This window comes from Felis catus, chromosome A1 (genome assembly GCF_018350175.1).
Source record: "Felis catus isolate Fca126 chromosome A1, F.catus_Fca126_mat1.0, whole genome shotgun sequence".
NCBI classification, from domain to species: domain Eukaryota; kingdom Metazoa; phylum Chordata; class Mammalia; order Carnivora; family Felidae; genus Felis; species Felis catus.
In genome coordinates, this window is record NC_058368.1 from 155,484,073 (window position 1) to 155,495,200 (window position 11,128).

General features: G+C 51.2%; 1 protein-coding gene across 3 annotated transcripts; it reads left to right on the top strand.

Moving 5' to 3' along the window:
- Positions 1-827: 827 nt before the first annotated feature.
- NR2F1 (nuclear receptor subfamily 2 group F member 1) lies at positions 828-10,509 on the top strand. 3 transcript variants are annotated; one of them, XM_019836924.3, is made up of 3 exons: positions 828-1,393; positions 3,828-4,352; positions 9,443-10,509. In XM_019836924.3, the coding sequence occupies exons 1-3, from the start codon at positions 931-933 to the stop codon at positions 9,721-9,723; spliced, it is 1,269 nt and encodes a 422-aa protein (XP_019692483.2). In that variant the 5' UTR covers positions 828-930; the 3' UTR covers positions 9,724-10,509. The 3 variants fall into 3 exon arrangements, with proteins under 3 accessions (XP_019692483.2, XP_023114173.1, XP_019692481.2); XM_023258405.2 differs by having other exon boundaries at positions 831-1,393; positions 3,825-4,352; XM_019836922.3 differs by lacking the exon at positions 828-1,393 and adding an exon at positions 3,012-3,144 and having other exon boundaries at positions 3,825-4,352.
- The last annotated feature ends 619 nt before the right edge of the window (positions 10,510-11,128 follow it).

The following is an 11,128-nucleotide window of genomic DNA, read 5'->3' on the forward strand; positions in this document are numbered from 1 at the left end:
CGAGCCCAGCGAGGGCTCCCGCCGGGACAGCCGCGGCGGCGCGGGCGGCCCCGACCCGGGCTCGCGCTCCGGCTGCGGCCCCGACTCCAGCTCGGACTCCGGCCCGGGCCCCGGCTCCTCCAGCGGCGCTCGCCGCTGCAGCTGAGGCGGCGACTCCAGCGGCGCCTGCAGCCGCGACCTCCTCCTCCTCCTCCTCCTCCGCCTCCTCCTCCTCCGCCGCCGCCGCCGCCGCCGCCGCCCTCGCCGGCTTCCTCTATGTCGCCTCAGCCGGCGCGCAGCGTGTAGCCCGAGCGGCCGGCGGGCGGGCGGGCGCCCGGCGCGGGTGAGCGAGTGTGTGTGAGAGTGTGTGTGTGCGCGGGGGTGCGGGCGAGGCGGAGGGCGAGTGTGTGCGCGCGCCGTGGCCCATGCCCGCCGCCCCCGGCGCTGCGCCCCGCGCCGCTCCCGGCTGCCGCCTGTGCCATTTCTGATTTTGCAACTTGGGGAAGAAGAAAAAAGCGAGAGAAGGGAGCTTGCTCCGTGGGGGGGGGTGGGGAGGGGGGGGAAAGGAGAGCGTGGCCCCCCCAGGATCGGAGCGCGGGGGGAGCGGGCGAGGGGAGCAGGGGTGTTGGGGGGGGGAGCCTGAGAGCCTGGGGGGGCTGCAAAAAGAGAGAAAGAAAACAGCAGGAACCACAACAAAACGCCAGCAGGGCGGGCGGGCGCGCAGCAGCAGCGGGGCGGCCGAGGCAGTAGCGGCGGCAGCGGCGGCGGCGGCGGAGGCAGCGGCCGGTGCCCGGCTCGGGCTCGGCTCCCGCGACCCCGGGGCGCCCGGCGGGCCCCCCGCCCCCTCCCCCTCCCCCCTTCCCCTTCCCCTTCCCCTCCCAGCGCGCCCGCGCGCCCCGCGGCCCTCGGCGAGCAGCTCGGCTCCCCCCAGCGCTCCCCGGGCCCAAAGATATGGCAATGGTAGTTAGCAGCTGGCGAGATCCGCAGGACGACGTGGCCGGGGGCAACCCCGGCGGCCCCAACCCCGCAGCGCAAGCGGCCCGCGGCGGCGGCGGCGGCGGTGGCGAGCAGCAGCAGCAGGCGGGCTCGGGCGCGCCGCACACGCCGCAGACCCCGGGCCAGCCCGGAGCGCCCGCCACCCCCGGCACGGCAGGGGACAAGGGCCAGGGCCCGCCCGGCTCGGGCCAGAGCCAGCAGCACATCGAGTGCGTGGTGTGCGGGGACAAGTCGAGCGGCAAGCACTACGGCCAATTCACCTGCGAGGGCTGCAAAAGTTTCTTCAAGAGGAGCGTCCGCAGGAACTTAACTTACACATGCCGTGCCAACAGGAACTGTCCCATCGACCAGCACCACCGCAACCAGTGCCAATACTGCCGCCTCAAGAAGTGCCTCAAAGTGGGCATGAGGCGGGAAGGTGAATATTTCTTCTCTGCTTCTTTCCCTGAGCTTCGCCCGCCTCCCCGGCCCTCTTTCTTTCTCTCGCGGGGGTGGCTGCTGTATGGGACTGGAGCTCCTGCGGTCCCTGCCCCGTCCCAGCTTCCCCTGTCCCCGCTGCCTTCCACCCCCGGCGTCACCCCCCCCCCCCCACCAAGCTCGCTGCCGCTGCCTCCCCCTCCCGGCCTGCGCTCCTCTCCCCGGCTCCTCCACCCCTCCCGCTGCCTGCTCAGGATTGTGTCCCTGGGATCGTGAGCTGTGGCTGAAAATCCCCTTCCTTCCTCTGTCTTGGATGTGCTCGGTGTGTGTCCCTTTCCCGCGTGTGCGTGAGGGTGCTTGGGGGCTGTGCTGGCATGAACTTGGGGAGGGGGTGCTTATTTCCCCCCAGAAAACTCTTTTCTGTGTTTTTCATTCCACTTTCCCCTCCACCTCTTCATACCCTTTATTTAAAATTGGGGAGGGCTGGGGACTGGAGTACCCAGAACCATAGATTCACTGCTGCATCATCCTTTTGGAAGCTTAGCTTGGAAAAAGAGGAGTGAGATTTATTGCACTTGTAGGTCTAATTAGGGGGGAAGGGGGGCTTCTGGCCTGTTCACTGGTTCCCTCTCCTCTTCACCGAGCTGGGGCCGCCTCCTCCAGAGCTGTGGCCTTGTTTTCACCCCTCTACTTTGAAAGGAAAGTTTGTGACTGAACCGTCCTTTCATAGTTGTGTCATTTTTTTTAAAGCATGATACTCGTTTTATTTCTTCATCAAACTCCACCCTCTGCTTAAATACTGCATACAAATTACAATTTACAACGGCATTTACCGATCCTTCTGATTTGGCTATAATGCATAGACTGCAGCTGGCATGAGCTTCCCCTTCATTTAATCCCTGTGTTGTATGGGTTTGGTTTCTTTTAACACAACTTTTGATGTTGTATTTAGATATGCTTCATGTTCATGTGGCAGGAGATGCAGCACTTTTCTTATAAATATACTTAGCCGTTTACAGTTAAAGTTTATCTCCTGACAATCATTAAAGATGTCTTATAGTCAAATTAGCGAACCAGTCAATTTTGCAGAATGCAGATTACTCCTTCTTGTAATTGACTTTAAAATTATATTTTATATGCCACAAGAAAAGAAATTGAATTCCTTCAGATCTCAAGGAGCAGGCAAATATGACGACTTCATTTCCAGCTCCAGGGAGATTTTGTAGGCATCTGAAAAAAAAAAAACTGAATTGTGCTCTCATTTAATTGAAAAATAACTGCCAAGTTCAAAACTATAATTAGAAAAAAGTATTCTAGCTGTTATGTTTCAAGAGCTTAAATTGCATTGGGGCTTGCATTAAAATTAGAATCAAAGCAAACTTAAGAAAATAGTGCACAACTTGAAATAAGACAGCTATGTGTACATGGACATATCTATATTAATTTGTTGGGGGGAGAGTTCAGTAGCCCTAACTTTTCCTAAAGTTGTCTTTGTTTACATGGCAATTTAAAGCGCTGGCACTGTTGAAGTAAAACATACACATTAAAAAAAAAAAAAAAAAAAAAACTTTGGTCAGCTTTAAGAACTCAAAGCATGCTTACGTTTTGCATTCAGATGGTTAATGAATCCAGTGTTTTTGCAGTTGCAAGCTCGTGCATTCACTGGGCAAAAGCTGGCTGCAGGTTGCAGTGGCACCTCACAGGACAGACATTAATTCTATTTCCCACTTTTTTCAATAATGTTTGGCTACTGTAAGTTCAACTTTTTTCTTGAAAATTTTCAATTTTCTGTTGCTTTTAAGAGTGAACTTTGTGTGGGGCGAAGGGGAGGAGGGGACAGGGGAGGGGTGCAGGATACTTGTTTTCTATTCAAAAGTTGTAAGTGGTTATGTAACTTGTATCTATTTTAAGGATAATTCTATAGCATTTGGGGAGAATATGGAAACATTTTGAGCAAAACACTGCTTGCTTGCAAATGAAGAGGCGGCTAGGCATTTGCCTAGAACCACAACCTTTCTCTGGTGTTCGCCTGTTCTTTTTTGTTTGTTTTTGCTTTACTTTGATTTGTTTCATTCTGGAGGGGTGAGTGGTATTTCATTAACCTGAGTGTTACACCTTGGTGGTGAAGGGGTTGGGTGCGCTTTCTTGACCATGCCGGGCTGGGGGCCCTGAGGTCAGGCCTAGTTCTGGCAGGGTTGGGGTGGCCAGGGGCGCAGGCGATGGCTGGGCAAATTGAGCCGCGGAGCTGGAGGCCCTCACCCCAGATTTCCTCCGGGTGTGGGCTGTGAGTGAGAGCGAGCGCGAGAGAAGATGCACCGGGCGCCTATGGCTGCAGAAAGAGCCTCCGCATTGTGTCGGGTGCGCTGCGGCACGCCGATGTTCGCAAGCCCCCTGGATGCACATTGCCTCTTTTCTCTCTTTCTTTTTGTCAGCGGTTCAGCGAGGAAGAATGCCTCCAACCCAACCCAATCCAGGCCAGTACGCACTCACCAACGGGGACCCCCTCAACGGCCACTGCTACCTGTCCGGCTACATCTCGCTGCTGCTGCGCGCGGAACCCTACCCCACGTCGCGCTACGGCAGCCAATGCATGCAGCCCAACAACATCATGGGCATCGAGAACATCTGCGAGCTGGCCGCGCGCCTGCTCTTCAGCGCCGTCGAGTGGGCCCGAAACATCCCCTTCTTCCCGGATCTGCAGATCACCGACCAAGTGTCCCTGCTGCGCCTCACCTGGAGCGAGCTGTTCGTGCTCAACGCGGCCCAGTGCTCCATGCCGCTGCACGTGGCGCCGCTGCTGGCCGCCGCCGGCCTGCACGCCTCGCCCATGTCCGCCGACCGCGTCGTGGCCTTCATGGACCACATCCGCATCTTCCAGGAGCAGGTGGAGAAGCTCAAGGCGCTGCACGTCGACTCAGCCGAGTACAGCTGCCTCAAAGCCATCGTGCTGTTCACGTCAGGTGAGGCTGTGGCCGCTGGGCGGGCAGGCCGCGCCGGGAGCGACAGTAGGCCGCGCTCCGCGGGGCCCGGCCTCCTACGCCGCGTCGCCGCGCGGGCCTGGCCGGCCCTCGCCCGACCTTGGGCCCGGCCGGGACTTGCGGCCCCCGCGCCCGGACGCGGCCCGCGGCGCCGCTGCCATCTTGGGAACGCGGCGGTGCGGGAGCCGAGGCGGCTGGGATGCGGGCGGCGGGCGGCCCGGCCTGGGGGCCTGGACCCCCACGAGGGGCTGCGGCGGCGGCGGCGGCGGCGGCGGCGGCGGCGGGTGCGCGTCTCGTGTGTGCGTGGGGGGTGTTGGATCTGTCTGGCTGCGCGAGTGTGCGGTGTGTATGTGTGTGCGATGAGCGTGTGCGTGTGTGTGCGCCAGCGCTTAGTGTTTCTGGGGGAGGAGAGGGAAGGAAGAGAACGTGGGAATGTGGCTTTCTCCTCTGTGTGGCAAGCTCCCTGGATGAGTTTCCCGACACAGAGAGACACACACAGAGGTGGAAAGAGAAGAATACGCGCAAATAAATCATAAATAATCCCGCTTTATTGCTGCCTGATTTTCCCTTATCGGAAACCATTCATGTTTGCAGTTGCTGAGGTTATTGAGGGTCGTAAAAAACGGTTTCAATCTAAACAAGAAAGATAAAAAACAAAAGGAACACTGTAGATCCCGCAAGTATGGGAGGATTCCCGCCCCAGAGATAAATGTCATAGCCATGCAAAACACATGAACATTGGAAATTTAACAGAGTGCCTTAAAAATATCAAATTAAATGTAGGTGGTGGTAACATGCATGTTAACAATTTCTCTTATGATAGATGGTTCAAATTAACTTCCAGGAAAGTGCATTAACGTTGCCTTTGAAGGCTCTAGTCTGAGCCTCTGAGAACACTGCCCGCTTTTTATTATTGTAACCTGCAAGAGGGAAACATATAAACACCCGGGACAGCAGGTAATGGGGGGAAATATAAACAAAGCCAGAAAGGAGGCTGGTGGGGAACAGAGCTGCTCAGATTGGGTCTCCGGCCTTGCCCACTGCGAGTAGGGTTAGCTGCAGCTTTACCCCCATTATTGGCACTATTGTTTTTAATTTCTCCATTCAGAGAACAAATAAACCATCCTAATAAATCTATCCTAGAGCCAGGACCTCCAAAGGCCAAATTAAAACCATTCCTGAGCAGAGATGGCAAAACCCCTTTCCCAAGGCCTTGTTGAACAGTAAGCAATGGTATAATCTATCAATATTTCCTGGCTTTCATGCGTGAAGAATCGTATTTACATTGTATTAAAATGACTCTTAAATTTGCACAATATTGTAATGTAGCAAATGTAGTATTAATATCGATCTGAACAGCAGATAATTTATTTAGACAAGAGCATCTCATTTGTATGCAGGGTGGCCAGAGCCATGGACTTGGACTGCCCCCCTTTTACTTTCAGTGCAAATGCAGGTCTGCTAGTGGGAGAGGGAGTTATTCTTTGCAAGAGGATAAAGTGCAAACCTTAAAACAAATGGAAGATTTATTGAATAGCCTCCTCAGTGTTTGAATGCATTTTATCTTAATAAGTCTTCTTGATGGAAACGTGTTTTTCAAAAGTGACAAAGAGCCTGGGAAGCAGCAACCGGGCTGCTTTAGCTCTGGCAGGCCTGGGGCCTGGCTGGCTCTCTACTACCCAGCTCTTTAGCCAAATTAATCAGGAAGCAAGCCAGTGTCGGGGAAGCTGGGGTTTTAAAAATCTCATCCAGTGAGGTGTCTTGAAGCAGAAATGTGACTTGGAGCTGGACAGAGGTCTTCTCAGGAAAGATCTTTCCTCCCTTTCCCTTGTCCCCTACTAAGGTTCTTTGAACTCCCTTGACTTTTCTGATCTCCTGCCCTTTCCCAGAGAGAGGCAAGGACCGTGCTGGCTGCAGGGAGGATTGTGGAATTATTCATGCTTTTCTTTCAACTTGCCATCCTAAAACATCCCCGTGAAAAGTGTTCCTTTTTAAAAAGTTTTCCCGAAGAAGTTACTTGAACAAAGTCTTCAAGGTGCAAAGGAGGCTGAGAAGCGAACAATAACATTATTTTGTTGGAAATTGCAAGCAGAATATCTGAAAATGGAAATGGAGCTGTCAGTAGTAATTCACCCCCCTCCTCCATACAACACATTTCCACTTTTGACTAAACTTGTTTTGATTGCTAGCCAGAAGGGAATTCATGGGAAGCCTTCTCAAAGTCATCCAACTTTTAAGCAAACTTTGAATGATGGAAAAGACAGTTTTAGACATATTGTCCAACGAGGTTTGCTCCGGCTAAGTATTTGAAGCTGGCACGGGGGTTCCCTGTGGTGGTTTTCACATTTGGCCTCCGGATGGTATGCTTAATCCTTAATATTCTGGACAGCATCCAAGGACTAGGTCATGACCTGAACTTACTTTTTTAAAAAATTCATTAATTCATACACCTAAATGTTCCCTCAAATAAATGGGACCTCCTCTGAAAGGAGCCATCTAGTTAACATAAATACAATAAATCCATTTTCACCACAATAATAACTTTGATTTCTAGTTATGGCAGCTGATTACATCTATATTTCCTGAACACTAAACTCTTCTGAATGCACAACATGAAATACATTCTCTGCACTACAAAGGCTAAGCCGGGAGGGCCTGAGCAGTTATGGTTATTTATTTACATAATTTCTTTCCCATATACTTTAGGAGAAATATTGACACTACCATATAAAAAGTGAGACATTGATTTTGTACGTTTCTACCCCCTTGTCTTATCTTGGGTATATCTCCTGGGGTCTCAGTATGTACTGCGTTACACCCCCTGCTCACCTAGCTTTGCTACCACAACCACCCAATCGATCTGAGAGCTCACACTATCTATCCATAGTTGGGGGGGATCCTGTTGCAGGAATATCCAGAGAGGGAATGAATATCTAGAGTGGGAATCCAGGCCTGAAGTAGGACTCCTGCTGGAGAGAGGCCACAGAGCTGGCCGGCTGGCACCTGGCAGCCAGGCCCAGCTACAGGCATTCTGCCTTCAGAGGAGGAAAGAAATCCACGCAGCCAGCACAGGGCCCAAGTAAGCCTTTCCTGGGCTTCTCTCTTTTGGAGTGACATAGCTGGGAGAAGAGTAGTGTCCTTGCACTCTGGGGGCCCTAATTGTAAATATCAGATAAATATTTTACAGACCTGAGGGAATGCCATATGGGTGATTAAAAGAAAAAAAAATCTGCTGGGGTATCAGTGGGTCTTTTTCATCCTGCATTGTCTAAGGCTGAAAGGGATCCTGTGGCATAATGGGCAGATAATGCATGTAAAGCAAGATATATGTAAATATGAGTCTGCATAGTGGCCTTTCAGCAGGGCCAGGTTAGCAATCAGGACCAAGGGCAGACCTCAGGGTCCCCTCTCTAAGCAGTGAAGCCCCAAAGTGCTTCTGCCCTCGCCCTTCTAGCCATAAAAATCTCACTGGCTTCCCCAGTCAGGCCAGTGTGGATGCACCCAAGTGGCTGGCTGGAGTAATTAGACATCTGAGAGGAACCCATTCTGGATCTGGGGTCAGAGGGGACCTGCCTTAGAAGTTCTTGAATTAGCACTGGTTTTATTTGTATTTTTGCTCAAGGCCATTGCCTTGTAGATGAAGGTGTTAGAATGCTTTGTACATCCCAATTCTTGAAATATAAAGACATAAAGCTGAGGAACTCAGCAGACACGGGTTTCACTTTGAATCATTTGGTGTGACTTCTTAGGGTCACATTTACCCATTCACAATTATATAACGTCCTTTTGGGGGCATTGCCATGCATGAGTTTCTTCCCAGATCTATATATTAGCAAACTCTGCCTTTGATCTCTAGTCAACCTCCTGACTGGCTAAGGGCTCCTCTGTGATCTTCCTGTTTTTAAAATATTTATTATTAATACAAGAAATAGCATGGGTGTTTGAACTCAGAGAGGAAGCTTTCACTTCATTCCTCTAATTCCCCCTTCTCTTCCATTTCTTCGCCTTTAGTTAGTTAGTTGATATAGTATAAACTGCTGTCTTGAAATATTTTTAGGAGAACGTGAGGAGCCTTGGTTGATATGAGATAAACACACAGGTTTTAAGATGCTGTCATTGTGTGCAAGTGCCTTTTTCCCCTTGGTCCTGCAACAGGAAGCCCATCTCCCCAAATCCCCCCTAAACTCCCCAGCTCCCAGTTTGGAAACAGCAACAGCAGCTGCCTCTAGCCCAGCTTTGTGTCTGATCGCTGAAGATGTCTCCTTCCTGCAGCCTGGAGTAACTGAGCCATATTCCTCCTGATTATTATACAGCTTACAGAGATGTGACCAATTTTCAATTACTTGATCTAAAGCACAGATAGAAGTATACACCCTCACCAAGGATTTGCTGCAGAGTTCTTGTTGCATAGATAGTGGATCTCAAATCCTATAGTGCTAAAGCATGGGCTTGATCTGATTCCATGCAATGCCAGCCCATGACTCCTTCCCCCTCCCATGCGTTTGTTCACTATACAATCTAGGTTCTCCTTGAAGATTTTGGTTGGGGTCATTTGGGTTTGAGAGGGAGGACTCCAAGAAGCCTGTAAGAACTACCTCCAGGCTACATATTTCTTCAGGGCTTCTGAACACCCTGAAATCAGGGGCAAAAGGGGCAAAAGTCCTCACTTTAATGAGCACAGCGGAAAGATGCACCCCTGCAGGCGGAGGACAGGTTGCTACGCACAGCAAACATGGCTCCAGCATCGTACATTATTTAATCCAAAGGTGAAAGAGGAAAAACAAAGAGACTAGAGGGGTTGCTGCCTCTGCATGTGTGTGCTTCTGTCTCCAGCTCCCCTAGGCTTGGTGGGGGTTTGATTTATTTTTATTTGTACTGGGGTCTGAGTGGGGGGAATGGTGAGGAAGGATTGGGGAGGTATGGAGAGGAAGATTTTTTTTTCTTTTCCCTTCTCTTTCTTTTTCCCTCTTTTACCAACTTAAAAAAAAATGAATGGCTTGTTTGTGCCTTTGCTGTTCACTAACCTGTGTATCCTCTCCCCTTGTGTCTCCTTCTTGTGGCTGCTCGGGCAGATGCCTGTGGCCTGTCGGATGCCGCCCATATCGAGAGCCTGCAAGAGAAGTCGCAGTGTGCACTGGAGGAGTATGTGAGGAGCCAGTACCCTAACCAGCCCAGCCGCTTCGGCAAACTCCTACTGCGACTGCCCTCCCTGCGTACCGTGTCCTCCTCGGTCATCGAGCAGCTCTTCTTCGTCCGTTTGGTAGGTAAAACCCCCATCGAAACTCTCATCCGGGATATGTTACTGTCTGGGAGCAGCTTCAACTGGCCTTACATGTCCATCCAGTGCTCCTAGACCTTGGGCGCTTCCCACCTGCCCCCACCCCCCTAGAGACTCAGAGGACCGGCGGGGGCCATGGACTCCAAAGCTTCGGGGACATCAGGTGGCTGTTGCAGGGTGCAGCCAGGCAGGGGGGAGGTGGGCTGGGCCAACAGGAGCAGCCCACCCTGCAGGAATGCAACCCGAGCTGCAAACCAGGAGAAAAAGAGACTCTCTTTAGGATCAGATCTGTGAACAAGTTGGAAAGGAAAGAAAAAGGACCTTGTGTCTGGTGAGAAAAGGAAAAAAACATTTGAAGAGAGGACCATGAGAATTTTAATAAAACAGAAGGAGACTAATGGACCTTCCAGGATTTATTGTGGACGGATGTGGATATATTCTGTACAGAAAAACAACACACATGGAAGTGGACTGAATTCTATGTAGAAACACACACACACACACGCACACACAAACACACATACACACCCCAAACATTGTTATTCATTTTGTAAAATACTAGTCTTTATTTTCATTTTTTTGTAAAATTTAAACATCGTATGCACATAAAAAAAGGAAACAAGAATTAGGGGAAAATAACATTTTCCAAATAATTATAAAAAAATTGTCCTGTGTCTATGTATCTATATCTGTTTTGTATTTTTTTCTGGTTCCAAACCAGATTTCCTGTGATTCTATACTAATAATTTTTGATATAACCCTTTGCTTCTTATAATGAGTGCGATATATGTTGTCGAGGCTGTTCTTCAAGAATTAAAATTGAAGTGAAAATTTAAACAAAAATAAAAGAATTTAGCAAAACCCATGTGTCTGGTTACTTGACAGATGTCATAAGTGCAAGAGAACCCTCCAATTAATTTTCACTGCAATTATTATTAGAATGGGGAGGTGAGGTGGAAACTTTTAAGGTCCATTACAAAGTTGTCTAGATTTATTTCCTAAACCCAAGACGCTGCCTTGGTTTTGTAAATGCAGGGGATCAGGCTCTGCATGGGCTGGGGTGGGCAGGGAGAGGGCAGGGCACCTTGGTTGCCCCCAGCAGCTCATGTCACCTCTCGGGTGGCTGGTGCTCCGCATGGAGCTAAGCAGGCAGCTGGGGTAGGCTCGGCTCGGCCCCAAGTGGAGGCCTAGTCTCCGTAGCCACCAGCTTCAGTGACTGCAGGTGGGAACGTGCCTGGCTGGAGAGGCTGTGAAGAGAGGCATGGAGAGCCGACTGTGGGGGTCTAGGAAGGAGAGGGCTGCTCAGAAGCCTCTCAGAAGACCATTGGCCTCTCCTCAGCTCTGGGAGACAGAGTTAGGGCCTCAGCGCTGCCAAACCTAGCTTTGCTCCCCCTTTGGTCCGGAGCACAGCAGGCTAGGGTTTACCCTTCACTCCAGACCCTGTGACAGGGGTTCCCTGGAGGGCTCTCAAGCTCAGTTG

Excerpts from the sequence above, each read along its gene's own strand:
- NR2F1 (XM_023258405.2), top strand. The coding sequence starts at position 931 with ATGGCAATGGTAGTTAGCAGCTGGCGAGATCCGCAGGACGACGTGGCC. Across the intron at positions 1,394-3,824 it reads AGTGGGCATGAGGCGGGAAG|CGGTTCAGCGAGGAAGAATG; the intron begins GTGAATATTTCT and ends TCTTTTTGTCAG. Across the intron at positions 4,353-9,442 it reads CATCGTGCTGTTCACGTCAG|ATGCCTGTGGCCTGTCGGAT; the intron begins GTGAGGCTGTGG and ends CTGCTCGGGCAG.